Source organism: Carcharodon carcharias, chromosome 26 (genome assembly GCF_017639515.1).
Source record: "Carcharodon carcharias isolate sCarCar2 chromosome 26, sCarCar2.pri, whole genome shotgun sequence".
NCBI classification, from domain to species: domain Eukaryota; kingdom Metazoa; phylum Chordata; class Chondrichthyes; order Lamniformes; family Lamnidae; genus Carcharodon; species Carcharodon carcharias.
The window spans coordinates 39,068,685-39,094,378 of record NC_054492.1 but is presented as its reverse complement, the minus strand read 5'-3'; the positions used below and the strand labels follow the sequence as shown (position 1 = coordinate 39,094,378).

The following is a 25,694-nucleotide window of genomic DNA, read 5'->3' as shown; positions in this document are numbered from 1 at the left end:
ATACTGAAACTTTACTGAAAGAAATGTAAAGAATTAGTACAGTAATCACAATAGCACACACTGTAAAGCAAAAATCTATCGAGCAGAAAAAGTAGTTATTTATAAAATGCTGAATTTTAACTTAAAGCAGTCATAATTTAAGAACATATCCAAAAGTACTGTACAATTGGAATGCACAGGAGGGCATAGAAATGAATAAATATCAAATTTAATTTTTGCCTTCACCCTGATGATACATTTCTAACAAATTATTTTACTTGCTTAAATGCAAAACACTTAAATAAAGTATTCACCTACAATCCCAGTGCACTAATGTACCAGCATACTCCATCACAGAGAGGTAGGATGTAGATTTGAACTAACAATTTCATCCTCAGTGAATTCCTGCTCTCAGTCAGGTTATCAGCAGAGAAAAAGTCAGATTGAAAATAGGTCTGCTGTTTTTACATATTTCTTAGTGAATGGTTTTATATATAATTGATTAAATGGTTTCGGCAAACGTCTCTTCTAGGTATGGCCATATATGGATGCATCTAAAGAAGCAAATAAATGTAACAAACTGGAGAATAAATAGCACAAAAGCAAAGGATCATTGTAGGAACACAATTAGGAAATCATATCAGTGCATACTAGTCAAGATTACCTACTGGCATGAAAATCTATATCAATATGACAATCTATTATGTGTCAAAATAATTCAAAAAAGAAGAAACAGTCAGCAAAATACCCCGAGACATTATGGAAGACATCACTATCACACATTTTATGGCTCCTATACTGTCAACCCTTCTATAGCAAAACTACAGTAAGGTGAGGACCATGTTCTATATTTCTGATTAACCTTTTTTTAAAAGGTTAATCAGGGATGAGAAACTTGAGTTATGAAGATAGATTGGAGAGCTTAGGACTGTGCTGCTTGGTGAGGAGAAGGATAAGAGGGGATTTGATAGAGGTGCTCAAAATCATCAGGGACTGGATAGAGTAGATAGGGAGGAACTTTTCCCGCTTGTCAAGGGATCAAGAACGAGAGAGCATAGATTTAAAGTAACTAGCAAAAGAGCAAACATGTTATGAGAAAAAAATTTCACACAGCAAATGGTTTGAGTCTGGAATGCACTGACTGGAAGTATGGTGCAGACCAGCTCATTCAAGGCATTCAAGAGAGCAACGGATGATTATTTGAATAGAAACAATGTGTTTGGGATGGGGAAAAAGCAGGAGAATGGCACTAAGTCATGATGCTCTTTTGGAGAGCTGGTGCAGACATGATGGGCCGAATGGCCTCCTTCTGCACCGTAACAATTCTGTGATTCTATGAAAAATTGCCTTTTGAATCATAGCCTTTAATCCCCACAACTTTCAGCCACTTCTTCCCTTTCCATCCTGCACTTCTGTTCAATGCAAGTAGCACAAAGCAATCCATAAGTGAAATAAAAAATATATTTATAGTATCATTGCATTACAAAATGTGCTTAACACATGTTAATATTTATAAGCAGTGCACAAATTATATTTTGTTTACTGGGTTTTACAAATAGTGAATAGTAAATTAGATTTATGGTACTGAGATAGTGAAAACTTTACCTTGACAATTTCTTTCCCTTATTTGCTGAATTTGGTCTGCTTCGCTGTGTGTTTTTCAATCCAGCCTTATTTTTGTTCCAAAGCACACAAAGAAAAAAACTACAATTAGTCTCATCAAACAGTTAACTGTTTCTTATTTTTTGAATTATTTTGACACATTATAGATTATCATATTGATAGAGGTTATCATGCTGTAGGTAAACAGTTGGTACATTACAAGTTCCTTTTTTTTTTGGCTATTTTATTTGTTTGTGAGATGTGAGTGTCACTCAGCATTTGTTGCCTATTCCTATTTGGCTTTGAGATGGTGATGGTGAACCACATTCTTGAACCGCTGCATTAACTCACTCACTGACTTTTCCAGAACCGCTTCATCCAATTTGGGGTCCGACAGACAATGGGCGCTAGGCAGAGTACACCCAGGACAGGACGCCAGTCCAACACAGGGAACACGTTCACACGCACGCACACAGACACACACACTGGGCGACAATTTACCTTAGCCAATTCACCCATCTTTGGACGGTGGGAGGAAACTGGTGCACTTGGCAGAAACCCATGCAGACACAGGGAGAACTTCACACAGACAGACACCCGAGGTCAGGATTGAACCCAAGTCCTTGGAGTTGTGAGACAGCAGCATTAACCACTGCACCACTGTGCCACCCCCAACACATTTACATCCTTCCTTAAATAAGGAGACCAATACTGCACACAGTACTCCAGATGTACACTCACCAATGTTCTGTATAACTGAAGCATAACTCCCTACTTTTGTATTAAATTCCCCTCACAACAAATGAGAACATTCTATTAGCTTTCTTAATTACTTGCTGTACCTGCATTCTAACTTTTTATACTTATGCACTAGGACATCCCTCTGCATCTCAGAGCTCTGCAATCTCTCACCATTTAGATAATATGCTTCTTTTTTTATTCTTCCTGCCAAAATGGACAATTTCACATTTTCCCACATTATACTCCATTTGCCAGATCTTTGCCCACTCAATTAACCTATCTATAGCCATTTGTAGTCTCTTTATATCCTCTTCACAACTTACTTTCCTACCTATCTTTGTGTCATCAACAAATTTAACAACCATACCTTCGATCCCTTGATTCAAGTCATTTATATAAATTGTTAAAATTTGAGGCCCCAGCACTAATCCCTGTGGCACACCACTCGCTACATGTCGCCAACCAGAAAATAACCCTTTAATGCCTACTCGCTACTTTTTTTTTCTCTTCCCCTACGGTCCCTCATTTAATGGCATCTACCCTCCCCAACCTTGCCTCAGAGCCCCCCTTTCCCCTCTGCTTGCAATCCGCCTTCATTCATCTTTGGTCTGGAGTCCCACAATGATTCTGGACCTCTGGTGGGGACATTGCTGCCAGCTGCCACTGCTGACTGGCCTCTGCTTGGTCAGCAGCTTTTTAAAAAGCTCTTTCATTGGATGGGGACATTGCTGGCAAGGCCAGCATTTGTTGCCCATCCCTAATTACCTTTGAATTGAGTGGCTTGCTATGCCATTTCAGAGGACAGCTAAGACTCAACCACATTGCTGTGGGTCTGGAGTCACGTTTGGCCAGAGCAGGTAAGGATGGCAGATTTCTTTCCCTATAGGACAATAGTGAAGTCAATGGGTTTTTGCAACAATCAATGATAGTTTCATGGTCACGATTACTGAGAGTTGCTTTCAATTACAGATAATTTTTTAATTAAAAAAAAATTAAATTTCTCAAGCTGCTGTGGTGGTATTTGAATATGTGTCCCCAGAGCATTAGCTTGAGCCTCTGGATTACTGGTTCAGTGACATTGAAACTACGCCACCAGCTTCCTGCTCTCAGAAAGTGGGATTCAATCGTTGGGAAGGCCCATTGGTGGTCAGTTAAGTGCCTAAAGGACACTTGATTCCATCAGGCCTCCCCCAAGGAACTGGCGAGAGATCCAAGACTGTTCTCTAACCAGAATCCCAGCCAATGGTTCTAATATGGAATGCGTAAGTTTAGTGATTCTCTTTTTCTCCCCATGTGTTTTATATTCATATAAATTTTATTTTAACAGGGTGTACTGGATTGGATGAAGAACCAATGTGGCCTTTTAAAAGGCTGGAAGAAAAGACTAATTTGATCTTTTTTAAGGTGGTTTCCTTTACTTACGTATTGTGCTTTAGTGAATGTTAAAGAAGGGCAGTGAAAAAACAAAAATTCGAACCTCAATCACCCCCAACATGTTCCCTCCCCATAGCACCTTTCTGTGCAAATGCAAGAGATGTAACACCTGCCCTTTTACATCCCCTCTGCTCACCATTTCACCATCCAAGGCTCCAAACATTCCTTGCTGGTGAAGCAGCAACTTACACGTACTTCTTTCAATTTTGTCTTCTGTATACACTGCTCACAATGTGGTTTCCTCTATACTGGGGAGCCCCAACCAGATGGAGGATCACTTTGCAGAACACTTCCATTCAGTCTGCAAACATAACAATGAGCTTCTGATGGCCTGTCATTTTAAATCTCCACCTTGCTCTCCAGCTGACAGCTCTGTCCTTGGCCTGCTGCGCTGTTCCAGTGAAGCTCAACGTAAGCCTGAGGAACAGCACCTCAACTTTTGATCAGGCCTTCTGGACTCAACATTGAATTCAACAATTTCAAGCCGTAAACTCTGTACCCTCACTTGTTTCCTTTTCTTTGCATGTTTTGGCTTTCTCTTAATTTTGCTTTCAAACAGCAGCACACCTGCTCTAAGCACATCTTTTGTTTCTTTACGTTTTTTCCTGCCCCTTCACCATTCCCGTTGGCCTTGTAGGACTAATTCTTCTGTCACTCAATCTCAACTGTCTTCCACCCTATCACAGACCTTCCTCCTGTCCTTGTCCCACTCAGCCCTTGTTCAAACCTTTTTATATTTCTAACTTTTCCCAGTTCTTAAGAAAGGTCATCAACCTAAGACATTAATTCTGTTTCTCCCTCCACAGATGTTGTTTGACTGACTGTGCATGTCCAGTATTTTCTATTTTTATTTCAGATTTGAAACAAATCAGTCTACTTTGCACCTGATGAAATTCAATTAAAAACTCACTCTATAGATGAAAGCCAAATACAAAAATGTTAATTAAAAAGAAACTTACAATTCAACATTTAATTACATTGGAGTTCGTGATAAACATTTGTAACTGAATAAATTTAGATATACAATTGGACATGTATTTACAAAAAGTATATATTTTAATGCATTAGATATATTTATATCCAACCTATATTTTATGTAATGTAATATACTTAGGTTTTATATATAACTTAATATAACACACATTTTATGTATTTTTTATTTTGTGTTTCTTTATTACACCTACTGTATTTCTCTTGCATAGTGCCATACAAGAGAAAAGGTACCTTTATTTATATAACTGCAATGCACAAATACCCAATCTTTATTTTTGTAACATCACAGGGTATACATTAGTATTTAAGCAGAGCTATTGAAAGCAGGTTGGGGTAGGAGTTTTAAATGCTTGTCTCTGTAATCTATTCATGGAGAAATTTGAGCGTCATATACACTGAGATAGGATTATCTGCTGATTTTGGAGCCTGTAGCATGATTGCCTATTGTAACTACAAATATTGTTCTCAGATTCGTGACCATCATTCACTAATTGGATAAATTATGGAGTTGTTTTTTCACATGGGTACACAAAAATATTGTAATGTTTAAATTACAGCAGAGTGAGTGCTAAACATTACCGATCCTCTAAAATGATTAATAGCAGTTTCACATGGAATTTGTTTCATTCATTGTTGTAATGTGCATGTCATTGGCAAGGCCAGCATTTATTGCCCATTCCTAATTGCCCTTGAGGCGAGCTGCCTTCTTGAACCGCTGCAGTCCAAATAGTGTTGGTACATCCACAATGCTTTCTGTAGCAGTTTGATACATCTGAGTAGCTTGCTAAGCCATTTCAGACAGCAGTTAAGAGTGAAGTACATTGCTGTGGATCTGGAGTCTCATGAGAGCCAGAATGGGTAAGGATGGCAGATTTCCTCTCCTGAAGGACGTTAGCGAAGTAGATTGGCTTTTTATAACAATCCAGTAGTTTCATGAGACTAGCATTTTATTCCAGATTTATTAATTGAATTTAACTTCCCCCAGCTACCATGGTGGGATTTGAACACATGTCTCTAAAACATTAGTCCTGGCCTCTATATTACTAGTACATAACATAACCACTATGTTACCATCCCCAAGAACAGGCACAATTAAAAGTGTTCTTTTTAACAAACACAGACTGCTGTATTCTTTAGTGGACTCGTAATTTGTGTCAGAAAATAGGTTGTGTACTAATGATTAGCATTCACCTATCTCATTGTAGTAGTTTTACATACTACAGCAGTCCACATACTTTATTTTTGCTTTCAATATTTTAACAGCTCTAAATGCTGATTTGCATTAAGAAGTGATTAATGGTAAAATCACAGATACCATGATTTTCCCCAGCAACTCCATGAGTGATGGTGTATTGGACCATACAAATGAGGAAGGCACCACGTTATAATCCCAGTCTGCATTGAATTAGTCATTATCAGGAAGGGTAACAGTGAGAGTGTTACAATTAGTAGCACTCAGTCAGAAGGTTGTGGGTTCAAGTCCCACTACAGAAACTCGAGAACAAAATCTAGGCCAGCACTGACATAGGTGCTGTTTTTCAGATTAGATACTAAACCTGTCTGCCCTCTCAGGTGGACATAAAAGATCACGATTTTGAAGAAGAGTAGGAGAGTCCTTGTCAATATTTATCCAACAACCATCATCACTATAACAGATTACCTGGTCATTATCTCATCGCTGTTTGTGGGACCTTGCTGTTATTCCAAAATTACAACAGTGACTACACTTCAAAAATACTACATTGGCTGTAAGGATGTTGAGTTCATGAAAGGTGCTATATAAATGCAAGTCTTTCTTTGTTCATACCTTTGGGCTAAAAAAGGCTAAAACAGTAACTAAAAGTTCCCTCCAGGACACCCTGGTCCACTCCCCCATCACTCCTTACACCTCAACCCCCTCCCACGCACCTTCCCATGCAACCGCAAAAGGTGCAACATCTGCCCCTTTACTTACCCCCATCCTCACCGTCCAAAGGCACAAACACTCCTTTCAAGTGAAGTAGCACTTCACTTGCACTTCCCTCAATTTAGTCTACTGCATTCGCTGCTCCTGATGCGGTTTCCTCTACATTGGAGAGAACAAACGGAGACCGGGTGACCGCTTTACGGAACACCTTCGGTCTGTCCGCAAGAAAGACCCAGACCTCCCTGTCGTTTCCCATTTCAAAACACCACTCTGCTCTCATGCCCACACGTCCGTCCTTGGCCTGCTGCAATGTTCCAGTGAAGCTCAATGCAAACTGGAGGAACAGCTCCTCATCTTCCGACTAGGTACTTTTCAGCCTTCCAGGCTGAATATTGAGTTCAACAACTTTAGGTCATGAACTCTCTCCTCCATCCCCACCCCCTTTCCGATCCCCCTTTTTCCAATAATTTATATATATTTTTCTTTTCCCACCTATTTCCATTATTTTTAAATGTATTTCCATCCATTGTTTTATCTCTACCTTTTAGCCTATTTCAATCCCCCCCACCCCACCCCCACTAGGGCCTCTGCCCCTTGCTCGTCCTGCTTTCTACCCTTAATGTCACCATTAGCACATTTCTTAGCTAATATCACCACCGTCAACACCTCTTTGTCCTTTTGTCCATGACATTTTTTAGCAATCTCCACCTATCATTGGCCCTCTATCCAGCTCTACCTGTCCCACTGTCCCGTCCCCCCACCCCAACCAGCTTATATTTCCCCTCTTTTCTATTTTTCCTTAGTTCTGATAAAGAGTCATTCGGACTCGAAACGTTAACTGTGTTCCTCTCTGCAGGTGCTGCCAGACCTGCTGAGTTTTTCCAAGTATTTTTGTTTTTGTTCTAGATTTCCAGCATCCGCAGTATTTTGCCTTTAACTAAAATTCTGTGTTGGCTACTAACACCTGCTGAGAAGTATGAACCTACATTAGGTTAAAAACAGTACTGGATTGACATGAACACATTAAGCACCAGAAGGCTTCTGTGGACTTGTGCCCAGCTTAAGTCGCAATCTTCAGGAAAGCAATGAACAAACAAGTTTCTATTTATATAGGACTTTATCACATCACTCAGGACCTGTCAAGGTGATTTACATATAATGAACCACATTTGAACTGGGGTAAAGGTAAGAAAAAGTAAAAGAACCTCAAATCTGTAAAGTCACAATATTGCAAATTTATTCAATTAACTAAATTATCATTTTAGGCTCTTTTCAGTAAGCCTCTTGTAAAATAGTTAATTAATGATCATTGTATACAATCAGTTTTGTTCACAAGATAGCATTAAAACAATAAGAATTTCAAGTTTGGGATGCCGGTATTTCTAAAATTTGGGGCAATTCAGGCTCAGCAAAATACTTAAATCTGAGATTTTAATGTTTTGGTTTTTCAAAATGAAAAATGAAAATGGAATAATCAGATGAGTGGAGCAGTTTGCATGCTCGGCTCTACAAGCATTCACATTTCTGCTATAAATAGAGCAACAGAAACAGGCACTCACTAGCATGCTTGCACAGCTTTTTTTTTTACTTCCTATTTTTGTAAATTATTTTTCTCCTGCTTTGGTCGGTCAACAGTTTTTTTTCTCTCGCCACATCAGTGTCTCCCTGGAAAACCTGGCTGAAATTAGAAGCTATCCACTTAGAAAACTTGCATTTATATCATACTTTTAAGGCCAAAGCCCTTTACCCAGGTGGGAAGAAAATGAATGCCAACTCAAAGGAGGAGAGATTAGGAAAGGTGACCAAAAACTTGATTAAGGTGATAGGTTTTAAGGAACGTCATAAGGAAAGTCATGGAGGTGGATAGGGGGAAATCGTTTAGAAGGAATCCGAAACAGCAGGCTCAAGATAACAAAGCCAACAATGGAACAAAGGGGCACCAGACATCAGGGTTGGAGGAACAGAGGTTGTAAAATGGGAGGTGGGTATGGAGGGGCAAGGCCATGAAGAAATTTAAAGAGAAAGACAAAAATTATAAACTTGAGGTATTGTTATCAGTTTACACATTTCAAAAGCACTGTACCAATGCAGTTCCAAACCATACTGTGTTACACAACCAGATTCTTTTGTATAGACATATTTGGGAGCCAAATTATTTTACTCAAAATGATGATTAATTGAGCTGTAGTAGATTCTAGTTCGAACCAGTTGCTTTATGTTTCCAGAGCCTAGCACATTGGTAAGTAGTATCAATGGACAGGCTATCAAACACAGAGTGATTATGGAACTGTTGTCATCCTTTGAAAAGGGAACTTGATATCTTCCTGGGTGAACAGGGCATCTCCAGCTGTGGAAGGTTAAGTTGTTATTTAGCTGGAATGATGATTAGCAATGGGCTACTACAGTCTCCTTAAGCCTTACTTAATTGTCTTAGGCGGTTAGAAAGCATTTCAGAGATGTTCCTAAATTAGTGACAATTGTGCCTCTTTCAGGAGACTGCATGGTTAAGGAGAGAGTAAATGGTGTATATGGTTGTACAGTATCTGAATGGGCTGGGCTTATTGGACCTGATGGTCTTTTCCTGTCCTTTTCTTATATCAGTGTGTAACGGAGAGCCACAAGTGATGGAAAATTTTTTAAAAACAGTTTGTGTCTAATTTCAACACACATTTTAAGTTTCTCCAGATCTTTAATAACTGATCACATTTAAATGATTCTTATCAATATTAATTTTAGAATTTTATCTAAGCCAGCTCTCAGGTTAAATTACATTTGTTTCCAGGCCTAATAAGTATGATGTGCAATATCTGAAAAAGCTTAGCAGATATGTCAATACCTTTGTTACTTTATTTTCAAAAGATGCTCCATCAGAAGAAACAAATTCTCTGGAAAAAAGAATGGTGTATTAATACATATTTTTATACTGATTAATGTTCTCTATTATTGTTAAATATATTGGGAAATTATCTCATTCAAACACAAAGCAACCATAAGTGGTGACTCATTCTCTTAGATGTTATCCTGCACAGGAGGAATGATACTAAATACAAGTTGGCATATTAGTTGTAGTCAATATACATTACTGTATTCAATTACGCAACAATCTGATATCTCAAGCACTTCACTCTCAACTTTAAGATCACTGTTTATTTTTGAGTTCATGCTTCTGCATCACTCAAATTAGTTTTCCTAGGGTTGGATGAGTTTAGTTAGGTCAGAATTGGACTCATGAGTTGCACATCATGTGGCAGTTAAGCCCGATATCTCAGGAGATAGAAAAAAAACATACCACCATCTGGTTTCTGCATTCAGATGTCACCTCCTATTAGCTGAACATAAAACAGCACTGTAACAGTGGTCATGTTGAACTCTTAAGCCACACAATCTAATCTAAAGGCTGATCTGTGGTGATGAGCAGTGTTCAAATACAGAAAATGGGAGAAAGGATATATTAGAAGAGAAATTGATAGAAATTCTATGGAACATAACTTTATTTGAGGGTTGGGATGCTGAGTTTTTGAAGTGTTTTCTTTCTTTTTCTTTTCTGGATCTCCTACACATCAAATCAGTATCCTCAGCTGTGTCATGGAGGCAGGGTGATAGCATGCTCCAATATTTTCAACAGTATTGCTTTGAAATCAGTCACAATAAGGTGTACGACAGCGGATGTGATAAGTCTCTCTGTAATTTCTTTCTCTCATTATGCATAAGCACTGAGCCTTTACCAGACAAGAAACACAGAAGGGTTCTGCTGAGATCAGTAACCCAACGTGTGCAGAATTATAAACACAAAAGTCTTTATACTGTAAACTGTGTAATTTATGGTACCATGATGCTTTTTCTAAGCAGAAGATGATCTCACATGGTTACTTGTTTATAGGTTCATGGAAATTAGGCTAAACTTTATAATTTAAGGGCATTTAATAGGTCACATTGTTGTTCTATTAGTTCCTCCCACACAGGCAGCGAAGGGTCATGAGGACTCGAAACGTCAACTCTTTTCTTCTCCGCCGATGCTGCCAGACCTGCTGAGTTTTTCCAGGTAATTCTGTTTTTGAAAAAAATAACATACCATTGTTGTCAGACAATATTAAAGCTCAATGAGCTAAATAAATCGGTAATAAAAGTAGAAAATCCTGAAAATGCTCAGCCGTCCTGACAGCATGGGCTGGATATAATGCAGCTTGTCACGGTGGGGAACCTGGTGGCTGGGTCCACTAAATCATGGGAGATATCCTGTTTCAATCTCTCGGCAGTGGCAAAACCTCCCCCGATTAAGTCGGAGGGCAGAAGGGGCTGACATTGGACTTCCAACTGCTGATGGTGGGATATCAAGTTGGCTCATTAATCATGGCACACCTCTGATTGGCCAGCAGTGTCTGTGGGTGGGACTTTCACAGCTGGGGACCTGAATCGCAGGGAAGGCCCAATGGTGGTCACTTAAGTGCATGAAGGTCACTTGATTCCGTGGGACCTCCCCCACGCAACTGAGGGGGTATTCCTGCCAGTTCTCCAAACAGTCAGTGAGACCCCCACCAGCCTGACAAAGTCCCAACCCATATATGGAGAGAGAAACAGAATTAACATTTCAGATAGATGAACTTTCACCAGAACTGCTTTTTGTTTTTGTAACATAATCCAGTTCCTGGTGGAAAAATAAATGTAAGACTTTTCATAAATTGAAAAAATTCAAATTCATCACCTGCCAACACTTGACAAAATCCCTATGTTATTCAGAATTAAAAATAGTTTGTGTCTATATAATTAGTGACTGTAGTTAGAGAAATTTGGTGCAAGAAATTTGCATATAAAAAAAGTATGCTGATGTAAGATAAGAAAGTGTCACCCAGACAGTGTAATAAAACCGCAAGTGAGACATAATGTTTTTACAGCAATAGGTGAGTCAGAGACGAAGCAGGAAAGCTTGCAAAGGGGAGTAAGGAAACGGCAGAAATACTACATTTTGCGTCAGTTATCAGAGAGAGTGGAAATTGAGACTATTGCTATACATGAGGTGGGTGTAGAACAGTTAGTGGAGGCTGAGAGAAATGACTCAAATCTAAAGGTAGACAAATCACCAAGACTTGAATGTGTACAACCTGGATCTTGAGAGAAACTGGGGAAGAAAAAGTTCTAAAGAAGAGCAGTATTCGATTTGAAACTTGTTTCTCTCTCCACAGGTTCTGCCAGACTGCTGAGTTTCTCCAGCACTTTATGTTTTTATTTAAGAAATAGCACAGCCTCTGACTATAAGTGCTGAATTTTACTAGGCCTTTGGAAACAGCACAGAGGCAGGAAGGCTGGCAAAATGCCATGAGAAGGTATGGATGGTGGGCTCAGAGCCCATCTGAGCTACTTCCTATCTCTGCTAGCATTTTACCAGCAGTAGGAGGGTCCCTCTGCCGCATGGGAAACTGCCAGGTAAACCCTGGCACCTTTCCCAAAGATAATCCAGGCGGCAATGACTGCCCCTGTGGCATCGGCACCACCTGTACCTAACGATCCCCACCCCAACCAATACCAGAGTGTTAATTGATTAGTCCCAGCAATCCCACTTCCTTGGTTTGACAACCCAAGTCCATCTATATGTGCCCTTCCTCCAGGTGCAGCCCCAAGAGTGGCCACTGCGCCTCGTGAGGCTGCTGAGCTGCAACCCCCTAAATGGGCTAATGGCTCCTGGAGGGGGGCCACCATTTTTAATAGGATGGCAGGCCCAGCAATAGCCACTTAATTGGCTACCACCTGTAAAATGCAGCCCTGAGTTCTGCCATCCACTGAAACAGGGCCATGACTCCCACTTATGGCCCCGGTAGTGTGCCCCCCACTGCCTTGGTAAAATCCCAGCCGAAATTTCTCAAATTCTGTCAAAGGAAAACTATGCCTCAGAAGGTTAGAGTAGCAAACACGACCCACCTCTTCAAAAAGAGGTGGCAGGGATGATCTAGAAAATTGAAGGAAAATATTGGTTAATTACCAAGCACTTGGAGAATCATGAGCAATTAGCACAAATTTCTAAATGGCAGCTCATGCATTCAAGAATTCTTTGAAGTAACTCAGAGGATTGTTAAAATAAATGCATTGGATATGGTTCATATGGTTTTTCAAAAATCATTTGATAAAGTACCACAAAAGAGAAGTATGCCAAATATAATGGCCCATGAAATTAAGGGAAATGTGACCACATGAATAAGGAGATATACGGAGGTCAGAAAGTCAAGGAAATTAGCAAAACAAAATTTCCTAGCTTCGGGTAGTGTGTTATTCCACAGGGGATCATGTTGGAGTTGTTCTTATTTACTATAAAGATAAATAATGTGGAATTAGGAATTGAAGTAATAATATTGAAATTTGCTCATGACACAAAATTGGGAGCACAGCTCATTGTGACCAAGAGTGTGAAACATTACAGAAGGACATAAAAAGATGAGTAGGATGGGCAGTCAGCTGGCAGATACAGTTCAATATAGAAAATGTAAAGTAATACAGTTTAAAGTAAGAGTAACCATCAAAATACATTTAAATAGTAAGATTTTGAATGGAGTTGAATAGCAAAGGGATCTTGTTATGCAGATACACAGGTCATTGAAAATTGTAAGCTGAATCCTTGGTTTTGTATTGAGAGGCAAAAAATTTAAAATGCAAAAGGAGAATGCTGAACATGTAACGGCCCAAGTTAAGTTGCGAGTGGATATCATGTACAGTTTTTGCTGTGACATTAAGGTAGAGATTTAAAAGCAATAGAAAAGATACAGCATTGGCTCACTAGAATGGCACTGGGGATAAAGGGCTATATTTATGAAGATTTGAGATACTAGAATGTTCCAGATTTGATTGCTGGTTTATGGTGAGTTAATTGATCTCAGCTAAATTGGGGAGGAAATAGTTTACTTAGCTTCAATATCCCTGGTTAAGAAAGAGAAAACCATTGTCATAGTTTCCATATTACCCAAGGACTCCTGCTAGAAATACATGTATGGATGTTGGAAACAGTCTGGTTCTGCTATGAAGACACATGGTCATATAAGCTAGTTACATTCAGTGTTCAGGTTGACAGAGTAATAAAGACTATTTTGCAAGGTATCAGATGGTTGCTAACACCTGTGGAATACTATACTTGTATCAGTCACATCCATAGGGATAAAGGAAGGAAACTAAAAGGGGCTGGGGTGTGCTTTTTAAATGTTTCTGTGGCGTGTAACTGATCCATATAGATCAGAAAAATCCCAGGTCAGAGTTAGTTGATGTTAGCCAGAGCATCGTGGAGACATTAAAAATGGTCCAAATGACACCAAAAAGCACAAGTTGTGAATAATTTGGCTACCTTACTCAGAGCAAGTAGGATTGTTTATATAAGAAATGGGAGAAAATATCATAACAGTTTGGCTGGGAGTTGGGTACACTTGAGGTTGGGGTTATGCATGTTTATGGACATTCGCATTGTAAGAGTTTGATACTGTCACTTGGAGTGACAAAAGTTCACATGAAGATAAGAAAACATTTAAAGTACATTATTCCTGTATAGATAATCCTTTAACTTTGTTCAATGTGTAATTATCTTACCTCATTTTCTCATCATCCACAATGGCAATTGTTCCAATATGTGATACTGATTGAGATAGCATTTCCTCTTGTCCCTTCTAGACACATAACCAAATAACTCTTCTTAACAGTTTAATATGTAAGAGAATGTGAAGATAGCAAAATGGATTACCACAAAAATCTTATTTTAAACTTGGATGTTAAAAAAGCAAGAAAAAAATGGGTAAACAAAATTCAAGAACCCAGTACAAATACACTTTATTTAAAACTGGAAGGAAAACATAGAAAGAATACTTTTTGTTCAAAATACCATGTTAATAGCAAAAAAAGTCTCTTTTTTTCCCCAAAATAAAAACATTGCCAATATGGGGGCCATTGAAAAGGGAGGTTTTGAACATAATGTACTCCTCCTGGGCTCTCCTTCCCTGTCAAACCGCAGCTAACCAAAACAATGAAAAAAATCCAATAAAGATAAAGGGGTTAAAGGATTTTCTTCTCAGGATCAGCATTATTATAATCTGTTATTAAGATATTCAGGTTTTTGTAACTGACACAAATTTCAGGAATAGGGTCATATAAGACCTCCAGGTTTCAGCTGTGATTTTCTGATTGCCAGAAACAGAGTAGGACAGTGGTCAGCAATGAGAAAAACACACCACAGCTGAAATAACACTGCTGTAAAAATCTGAATAGCTCCCAGTATTTTGCCAATCCTTTTGCTAAGCCAATCAATAGGCAGCTCACAACTGTATGTGTGATTACTTGCTCTCACTTCCAAAGAGCAAAGCCCTGATATTTATGGGGAGCTGGGATGGGAGAGGGTGAGATAGGCAAATGGAAGGGAGGGTCAGCCAATCAGAAGTTTTGCTGGAGGGAACCAGGGGGCACTGCTGCTCCTGGCTCACAAGGAATGCTATAGAAAGCACTCACCTCTTTGGTCTGATTGTTGCCATCTGAATTTAGCTGCCAGGTATCTAGCATCCTGAGAAATCCAACTAATAGTGCTAAATTTAAATCAGGATCCCAACCACAATGTGGCACCTAACAAGTATAATGAACAGTCCTGCCTCTAAAAATGGTGGCAGGCACACATCTGGCAGACTGGAAATGCGTCCTGCAATTTTACACTTTTTTTTATCCTCCCCCAGCCATAGCTGCAGGGTTTGAAATTCCATCTCCGCCCCACACCACCCCAACAACTCTCTTGCCTTACATTGACATCAACCAATAAAACTGTGAAAATCAGTAATTCAGTGCATAGAGACTTAGCGGATCAAATTCACTTCCTGTTACTCCATGGAACAGTGTTTTGAAGCAACATGTCTTAATGTGGGTAATACTTGGAAGCTATATCCAATGCAATCATGAAATATTAATTCATTATTTAGCAATTCCTCTATATTGGGCAGCTCAATGCAATAATAATGCTAAAGCAATTCCTAGGACCTGGGGAGTTGTCCCAGTATCCAGGCCAATATTTATCCCTCATTTAACATCATAAAAGACAGATTATCTGTCTGTTATCAAATTGCTGTTTGTGAGAGTTTGCTGGGGGCAAATTAGCTGCCACTTTTCCTACATTACAACAGTGACTACACTTCAAAAGCAACTCATTGGCTGTAAAGCTTATTTAGACATCCAATGATTATTAAAGGTGCTATATAAATGCAAGTCTTTTTCTTTATTTAATTGGGGTTATGAATTTTAATCTCAATTTAAATTTGTACTTGGATAAATGTGGGGAAGACGAAAAAAGATAAAGGATATTTCTCAGGAAAATAGCACTACAATTCAAAATAGTCTCCTACTCATTAGCTAAACTTACCATAACTTCTTCAGCTTGGCGGACCAGTTCGGCTGTTTTTGCTTCCAGTTCTGCATTTAATCTCCTAATTAAATAGCAAGATTTTTTTTTAAGAAATGGAATTCAGTTTTCACACATTTATATTGACTGCACATCCACAATGACAAAACTTAATATTATAAATTATGTTGGCTTTAATTGCAAGGGGATTGGAATTTAAGAATAAAGAAATCTTGCTACAATTGAATGGAGCTTTGGTGAGACCACACCTGGAGTACTGCATGCAGTTTTGGTCTCCATATTTAAGGAAAAATATATTTGCCTTGGTGGCAATATAGCAAAGGCTCACTAGATTGTGGTCCCTGGGATGAGAAGGTTGGCCTATGAAGAGAGGCTGAATAAATTGGGTCTATACTCTATCGACTTTAGAAGAATGCGAGGTGATCAGATTGAAACATACAAGATTCTGAAAGGGCTTGACAGGGTAGACACTTATCCATTGCTGAATATATTCAAAGCTGAGAGAGACAGATTCTTGATAACTTGGTGAATCGAGGTATACGGAGAGCGGGCTGGAAAGTAGAGTTAAAGCTGAAGGTCAGCTATGATCATATGGACAGGCGGAGCAGGATGGCAAACCTGCTCCTATTTCTTAAGTTCTTATGTGCAATATATAGCTTAATGCAGAAACTTTTCATACTTGTATTCTTCCTCTTTAGCCAGTAAATCTCCTGCAAAAGCTTTTCTTGTCAAAGCTGATAATGGAAGAGAGGCAGATTTAACAGGCAGGGTTTTCTTTGCCTAGATTTAAAAACAATCCAAAAATATTGTAAGAAAATAATTTTTGTAGATATAATAGAACTTTTCTTATTATGAACAGCAAGAGTAGCTTGATTAAACACAAATATATTTAGTTGCTTCTTCTAAACTTGAAAGTCTAGAACTAAAATATAATTCTATTAGAAAATAAATTATTAGGTGGCACAGTGTAAGGCATAATTCATGGTCTATAATAACAAATTATAGAATGGATTTGCAAAATCCATCCTGCATACATCCATGTAGTGTTTATGTCAATTATGCCAGAGATGCTTCTTCTTATAGAAACATAAAAACTAGGTGCAGGAGAAAGCCATTCATTATGATCATCCAACTCAATAGCCTGCTCCTGCTTTCTCCCCATACCCTTTGATCCCTCTCACCCCAAGAGCTATATCTAACTCCTTCTTGAAAACATACAATGTTTTGGTCTCAACTACTTTCTGTGGTAACGAATTCCACAGGCTCACCACTCTCTGGGTGAAGAAACTGAGTTCTGTTGAAGGGTCATGAGGACTCGAAACATCAACTGTACTCTTCTCCGCTGATGCTGCCAGACTTGCTGAGTTTTTCCAGGTATTTGTTTTTGTTTTGGATTTCCAGCATCCGCAGTTTTTTGTTTTTATGGACTGAGGATGTGTTGCGCTACGATCTTCCTCCTGAAGCATTAAACCAAGGCCCCCTCTCTGCGCTCTCGGGTGGAAGCTATCTCAGATGGTACTATTTCGAGGAAAATAATTCTCTTCAGTGCCAATTTTTATCTTCAGATCAAGATCACTCAAACGGGCTATCTGGTCATTACCACCTTGCAGTCTGCAAATTACCTGCTGCATTTCCAACATTGCAGCAGTGACTATAATTCAACATTACTCCATGGGTTGTGAAACATTTTGAGGCGTCCTGAGGGAAAAGGCATGATATAAAAATTCAAATCTCTCTTCTATGAAGTTATGGTTCAACAGATGAAATACTTTTGACATATATTCAAATAAACACACAATGATGCAACAATTGTGGCATAATTACTGCAGTCTCATCAAGGAGGAAATCTACAGATTGTCAGATAACTCTAAATATTTCCTGGTGCCTGACAGCCTGGGCCCAGTTTCTTGTTTTGTTGGATTAAACTCAGCAGCAGCAGCAGCAGCAGCAGCTACTTGTTTTTAATGATAAATCAATCTGATTTCTGCCAACGTGCACCAGGTCAGACACAGGTCCCCCGGAACCCAGGGCTGGGAGCTCCGGCTGGGCGGGAGTCAGTGCCTGAAGCCCGGCCTCTGCCAGCCGACACCCGCACACCCTCCCCCGCCTCACCGGGCCCTGCGGCCGCCGCTTCTCCATCGCGCGTCCCTTTCCCCAGGTTTCCAGGACGACGGGAATCTAGCGGGAAACCTCGCGAGGATTGCAGCCGGGGGAGGGGGCGGGGCTTGAGGCTGTCCCTCCCCCTCCCCGACAATCCATAGACCCAGAGACTGACGGCCTGTTCCCCAGCCCCTCCCCAATAATCCATAGACCCAGAGACTGACGGCCTGTCCCCCAGCCCCTCCCCAATAATCCATAGACCCAGAGACTGACGGCCTGTCCCCCACCCCCTCCCCAATAATCCATAGACCCAGAGACTGACGGCCTGTCCCCCAGCCCCTCCCCAATAATCCATAGACCCAGAGACTGACGGCCTGTTCCCCAGCCCCTCCCCGACAATCCAGCGACCCAGAGACTGACGGCCTGTCCCCCAGCCCCTCCCCAATAATCCATAGACCCAGAGACTGACGGCCTGTCCCCCAGCCCCTCCCCAATAATCCATAGACCCAGAGACTGACGGCCTGTTCCCCCCCCCAATAATCCATAGACCCAGAGACTGATGGCCTGTCCCCCACCCCCTCCCCAATAATCCATAGACCCAGAGACTGACGGCCTGTCCCCCAGCCCCTCCCCAATAATCCATAGACCCAGAGACTGACGGCCTGTTCCCCAGCCCCTCCCCAATAATCCATAGACCCAGAGACTGACGGCCTGTCCCTCCCTCCCCGACAATCCATAGACCCAGAGACTGACGGCCTGTTCCCCACCCCCAATAATCCATAGACCCAGAGACTGACGGCCTGTTCCCCACCCCCAATAATCCATAGACCCAGAGACTGACGGCCTGTCCCCAACCCCCTCCCCAATAATCCATAGACCCAGAGACTGACGGCCTGTCCCCCAGCCCCTCCCCAATAATCTATAGACCCAGAGACTGACGGCCTGTCCCTCCCTCCCCGACAATCCATAGACCCAGAGACTGACGGCCTGTCCCCCAGCCCCTCCCCAATAATCCATAGACCCAGAGACTGACGGCCTGTCCCCCAGCCCCTCCCCAATAATCCATAGACCCAGAGACTGACGGCCTGTCCCCCACCCCCTCCCCAATAATCCATAGACCCAGAGACTGACGGCCTGTTTCCCCCCCCAAATAATCCATAGACCCAGAGACTGACGGCCTGTTCCCCCCCCCAATAATCCATAGACCCAGAGACTGACGGCCTGTTCCCCAGCCCCTCCCCAATAATCCATAGACCCAGAGACTGACGGCCTGTCCCCCAGCCCCTCCCCAATAATCCATAGACCCAGAGACTGACGGCCTGTCCCCCAGCCCCTCCCCAATAATCCATAGACCCAGAGACTGACGGCCTGTCCCTCCCTCCCCAATAATCCATCGACCCAGAGACTGACGGCCTGTTCCCCCCCCCAATAATCCATAGACCCAGAGACTGACGGCCTGTCCCCCAGCCCCTCCCCTATTATCCATAGACCCAGAGACTGACGGCCTGTTCCCCACCCCCAATAATCCATAGACCCAGAGACTGACGGCCTGTTCCCCTCCCCAATAATCCATAGACCCAGAGACTGACGGCCTGTCCCCCAGCCCCTCCCCAATAATCCATAGACCCAGAGACTGACGGCCTGTTCCCCACCCCCAATAATCCATAGACCCAGAGACTGACGGCCTGTCCCCCAGCCCCTCCCCAATAATCTATAGACCCAGAGACTGACGGCCTGTTCCCCAGCCCCTCCCCGACAATCCAGCGACCCAGAGACTGACGGCCTGTCCCCCAGCCCCTCCCCAATAATCCATAGACCCAGAGACTGACGGCCTGTCCCCCAGCCCCTCCCCAATAATCCATAGACCCAGAGACTGACGGCCTGTTCCCCCCCCCCAATAATCCATAGACCCAGAGACTGATGGCCTGTCCCCCACCCCCTCCCCAATAATCCATAGACCCAGAGACTGACGGCCTGTCCCCCACCCCCTCCCCAATAATCTATAGACCCAGAGACTGATGGCCTGTCCCCCACCCCCTCCCCAATAATCCATAGACCCAGAGACTGATGGCCTGTTCCCCAGCCCCTCCCCAATAATCTATAGACCCAGAGACTGACGGCCTGTCCCTCCCTCCCCGACAATCCATAGACCCAGAGACTGACGGCCTGTTCCCCACCCCCAATAATCCATAGACCCAGAGACTGACGGCCTGTCCCCCAGCCCCTCCCCAATAATCTATAGACCCAGAGACTGACGGCCTGTCCCTCCCTCCCCGACAATCCATAGACCCAGAGACTGACGGCCTGTCCCCCAGCCCCTCCCCAATAATCCATAGACCCAGAGACTGACGGCCTGTCCCCCACCCCCTCCCCAATAATCCATAGACCCAGAGACTGACGGCCTGTCCCCCAGCCCCTCCCCAATAATCCATAGACCCAGAGACTGACGGCCTGTCCCCCAGCCCCTCCCCAATAATCCATAGACCCAGAGACTGACGGCCTGTCCCTCCCTCCCCAATAATCCATAGACCCAGAGACTGACGGCCTGTTCCCCCCCCCAATAATCCATAGACCCAGAGACTGACGGCCTGTCCCCCACCCCCTCCCCAATAATCCATAGACCCAGAGACTGACGGCCTGTTCCCCCCCCCAATAATCCATAGACCCAGAGACTGACGGCCTGTCCCCCAACCCCCTCCCCAATAATCCATAGACCCAGAGACTGACGGCCTGTCCCCCAGCCCCTCCCCAATAATCCATAGACCCAGAGACTGACGGCCTGTCCCCCACCCCCTCCCCAATAATCCATAGACCCAGAGACTGACGGCCTGTCCCCCCCCCCAATAATCCATAGACCCAGAGACTGACGGCCTGTCCCCACCCCTCCCAATAATCCATAGACCCAGAGACTGACGGCCTGTCCCCACCCCTCCCCAATAATCCATAGACCCAGAGACTGACGGCCTGTCCCCAGCCCCTCCCCAATAATCCATAGACCCAGAGACTGACGGCCTGTCCCCCCCCCCCCAATAATCCATAGACCCAGAGACTGACGGCCTGTCCCCAGCCCCTCCCCAATAATCCATAGACCCAGAGACTGACGGCCTGTCCCCCACCCCTCCCCAATAATCCATAGACCCAGAGACTGACGGCCTGTCCCCCACCCCTCCCCAATAATCCATAGACCCAGAGACTGACGGCCTGTCCCCCACCCCTCCCCAATAATCCATAGACCCAGAGACTGACGGCCTGTCCCCCAGCCCCTCCCCAATAATCCATAGACCCAGAGACTGACGGCCTGTCCCCCAGCCCCTCCCCAATAATCCATAGACCCAGAGACTGACGGCCTGTCCCCCAGCCCCTCCCCAATAATCCATAGACCCAGAGACTGACGGCCTGTCCCCCAGCCCCTCCCCAATAATCCATAGACCCAGAGACTGACGGCCTGTTCCCGCCCTCCCCAATAATCCATAGACCCAGAGACTGACGGCCTGTCCCCACCCCTCCCCAATAATCCATAGACCCAGAGACTGACGGCCTGTCCCCCACCCCCTCCCCAATAATCCATAGACCCAGAGACTGACGGCCTGTCCCCACCCCTCCCAATAATCCATAGACCCAGAGACTGACGGCCTGTCCCCCACCCCCTCCCCAATAATCCATAGACCCAGAGACTGACGGCCTGTCCCCCAGCCCCTCCCCAATAATCCATAGACCCAGAGACTGACGGCTTGTTCCCCAGCCCCTCCCCAATAATCCATAGACCCAGAGACTGACGGCCTGTTCCCCCCCCCAATAATCCATAGACCCAGAGACTGACGGCCTGTCCCTCCCTCCCCAATAATCCATAGACCCAGAGACTGACGGCCTGTTCCCCCCCCTCCCAATAATCCATAGACCCAGAGACTGACGGCCTGTCCCCCAGCCCCTCCCCAATAATCCATAGACCCAGAGACTGACGGCCTGTCCCCCAGCCCCTCCCCAATAATCCATAGACCCAGAGACTGACGGCCTGTTCCCCCCCTCCCCAATAATCCATAGACCCAGAGACTGACGGCCTGTCCCCCAGCCCCTCCCCAATAATCATAGACCCAGAGACTGACGGCCTGTCCCCCAGCCCCTCCCCAATAATCCATAGACCCAGAGACTGACGGCCTGTCCCCAGCCCCTCCCCAATAATCCATAGACCCAGAGACTGACGGCCTGTCCCCCAGCCCCTCCCCAATAATCCATAGACCCAGAGACTGACGGCCTGTCCCCCAGCCCCTCCCCTATTATCCATAGACCCAGAGACTGACGGCCTGTTCCCCACCCCTCCCCAATAATCCATAGACCCAGAGACTGACGGCCTGTCCCCCAGCCCCCTCCCCAATAATCCATAGACCCAGAGACTGACGGCCTGTCCCCCAGCCCCTCCCCAATAATCCATAGACCCAGAGACTGACGGCCTGTCCCCCAGCCCCTCCCCAATAATCCATAGACCCAGAGACTGACGGCCTGTCCCCAGCCCCTCCCCAATAATCCATAGACCCAGAGACTGACGGCCTGTCCCCCAGCCCCTCCCCAATAATCCATAGACCCAGAGACTGACGGCCTGTCCCCCAGCCCCTCCCCAATAATCCATAGACCCAGAGACTGACGGCCTGTTCCCACCCCTCCCCAATAATCCATAGACCCAGAGACTGACGGCCTGTTCCCCCAGCCCCTCCCCAATAATCCATAGACCCAGAGACTGACGGCCTGTCCCCCAGCCCCTCCCCAATAATCCATAGACCCAGAGACTGACGGCCTGTTCCCCAGCCCCTCCCCAATAATCCATAGACCCAGAGACTGACGGCCTGTTCCCCAGCCCCTCCCCAATAATCCATTAGACCCAGAGACTGACCCGGCCTGTCCCTCAGCCCCTCCCCGAATATCCATAGACCCAGAGACTGACGGCCTGTCCCCCCCCACCCAATAATCCATAGACCCAGAGACCTGACGCCTGTTCCCTGCCCCTCCCCAATAATCTATAGACCCAGAGACTGACTGCCGGTTCCCCTCCCTCCCGACAATCCTTAGACCCAGAGACTCTGGGCCTGTCCCTCGCCGTCGGGCCTCCTCCAATATCATAGACCTCAGAGCTGACGGCCTCTTCCCCCAGGCCCCTCCCCAATATCACATAGACCCAGAGACTGACGGCCTGTCCCCCAGCCCCGCCCCAATAATCCATAGACCCAGAGACAGACGGCCTGTCCCCCACCCCTCCCCAATAATCCATAGACCCAGAGACCTGACGCCTGTTCCCCCCAGCCCCTCCCAATAATCCATAGACCCAGAGACTGACGGCCTGTCCCACCCCTCCCACAACAATCCATCGACCCAGAGACTGACGGCCTGTCCCCCCCCTCCCCAATAATCCATAGACCCAGAGACTGACGGCCTGTCCCCACCCCTCCCCAATAATCCATAGACCCAGAGACTGACGGCCTGTTCCCCCCCCCCCAATAATCCATAGACCCAGAGACTGACGGCCTGTCCCCCAGCCCCTCCCCAATAATCCATAGACCCAGAGACTGACGGCCTGTCCCCCAGCCCCTCCCCAATAATCCATAGACCCAGAGACTGACGGCCTGTCCTCCCTCCCCAATAATCCATAGACCCAGAGACTGACGGCCTGTCCCCCAGCCCCTCCCCAATAATCCATAGACCCAGAGACTGACGGCCTGTCCCCCAGCCCCTCCCCAATAATCCATAGACCCAGAGACTGACGGCCTGTCCCCCAGCCCCTCCCCAATAATCCATAGACCCAGAGACTGACGGCCTGTCCCCCAGCCCCTCCCCAATAATCCATAGACCCAGAGACTGACGGCCTGTCCCCCAGCCCCTCCCCAATAATCCATAGACCCAGAGACTGACGGCCTGTCCCCCAGCCCCTCCCCAATAATCCATAGACCCAGAGACTGACGGCCTGTCCCCCACCCCTCCCCAATAATCCATAGACCCAGAGACTGACGGCCTGTCCCCCAGCCCCTCCCCAATAATCCATAGACCCAGAGACTGACGGCCTGTCCCCCACCCCTCCCCAATAATCCATAGACCCAGAGACTGACGGCCTGTCCCCTCCCCTCCCCAATAATCCATAGACCCAGAGACTGACGGCCTGTCCCCCAGCCCCTCCCCAATAATCCATAGACCCAGAGACTGACGGCCTGTCCCCAGCCCCTCCCCAATAATCCATAGACCCAGAGACTGACGGCCTGTCCCCACCCCTCCCCAATATCCATAGACCCAGAGACTGACGGCCTGTCCCCCAGCCCCTCCCCAATAATCCATAGACCCAGAGACGACGGCCTGTCCCCAGCCCCTCCCCAATAATCCATAGACCAGAGACTGACGGCCTGTCCCCCAGCCCCTCCCCAATAATCATAGACCCAGAGACTGACGGCCGGTCCCCCAGCCCCTCCCCAATAATCCATAGACCCAGAGACTGACGGCCTGTCCCCAGCCCTCCCCAATAATCCATAGACCCAGAGACTGACGGCCTGTCCCCCAGCCCTCCCCAATAATCCATAGACCCAGAGACTGACGGCCTGTCCCCCAGCCCCTCCCCAATAATCCATAGACCCAGAGACTGACGGCCTGTCCCCCCCCCCCAATAATCCATAGACCCAGAGACTGACGGCCTGTCCCCCAGCCCCTCCCCAATAATCCATAGACCCAGAGACTGACGGCCTGTCCCCCAGCCCCTCCCCAATAATCCATAGACCCAGAGACTGACGGCCTGTCCCCCAGCCCCTCCCCAATAATCCATAGACCCAGAGACTGACGGCCTGTCCCCCCCTCCCAATAATCCATAGACCCAGAGACTGACGGCCTGTCCCCCAGCCCCTCCCCAATAATCCATAGACCCAGAGACTGACGGCCTGTTCCCCCCCCCCCAATAATCCATAGACCCAGAGACTGACGGCCTGTCCCCCAGCCCCTCCCCAATAATCCATAGACCCAGAGACTGACGGCCTGTCCCCCAGCCCCTCCCCAATAATCCATAGACCCAGAGACTGACGGCCTGTTCCCCCAGCCCCTCCCCAATAATCCATAGACCCAGAGACTGACGGCCTGTTCCCCCCCCTCCCCAATAATCCATAGACCCAGAGACTGACGGCCTGTCCCCCAGCCCCTCCCCAATAATCCATAGACCCAGAGACTGACGGCCTGTCCCCCAGCCCCTCCCCAATAATCCATAGACCCAGAGACTGACGGCCTGTCCCCCAGCCCCTCCCCAATAATCCATAGACCCAGAGACTGACGGCCTGTCCCCCAGCCCCTCCCCAATAATCCATAGACCCAGAGACTGACGGCCTGTCCCCCAGCCCCTCCCCAATAATCCATAGACCCAGAGACTGACGGCCTGTCCCTCCCTCCCCAATAATCCATAGACCCAGAGACTGACGGCCTGTTCCCCCTCCCCAATAATCCATAGACCCAGAGACTGACGGCTTCTTCCCCAGCCCCTCCCCAATAATCCATAGACCCAGAGACTGACGGCCTGTCCCTCCCTCCCCAATAATCCATAGACCCAGAGACTGACGGCCT

The 25,694-nt window shown here is 45.4% G+C and overlaps 1 protein-coding gene across 2 annotated transcripts in view; it reads right to left on the bottom strand.

Annotated features, from left to right (window-relative positions):
* Positions 1–18,223, bottom strand: part of tex9 (testis expressed 9) — a 49,583-nt gene extending 31,360 nt beyond the window's left edge. Inside the window, exons 1-7 of one of the 2 annotated variants that reach the window (XM_041174997.1) lie at positions 18,132–18,155; positions 17,288–17,717; positions 16,699–16,799; positions 16,020–16,083; positions 14,216–14,292; positions 9,492–9,540; positions 1,585–1,649 (exon numbers count right to left, since the gene is read on the bottom strand). In XM_041174997.1, the coding sequence (XP_041030931.1) occupies positions 1,585–1,649; positions 9,492–9,540; positions 14,216–14,292; positions 16,020–16,083; positions 16,699–16,799; positions 17,288–17,485 (554 nt within the window). In that variant the 5' untranslated portion in view covers positions 17,486–17,717; positions 18,132–18,155. Of the gene's footprint in view, positions 1–1,584; positions 1,650–9,491; positions 9,541–14,215; positions 14,293–16,019; positions 16,084–16,698; positions 16,800–17,287; positions 17,718–18,131 lie in introns of both variants that reach the window. The other variant, XM_041174998.1, reaches the window with a different exon arrangement.
* Between the last annotated feature and the right edge of the window lie 7,471 nt (positions 18,224–25,694).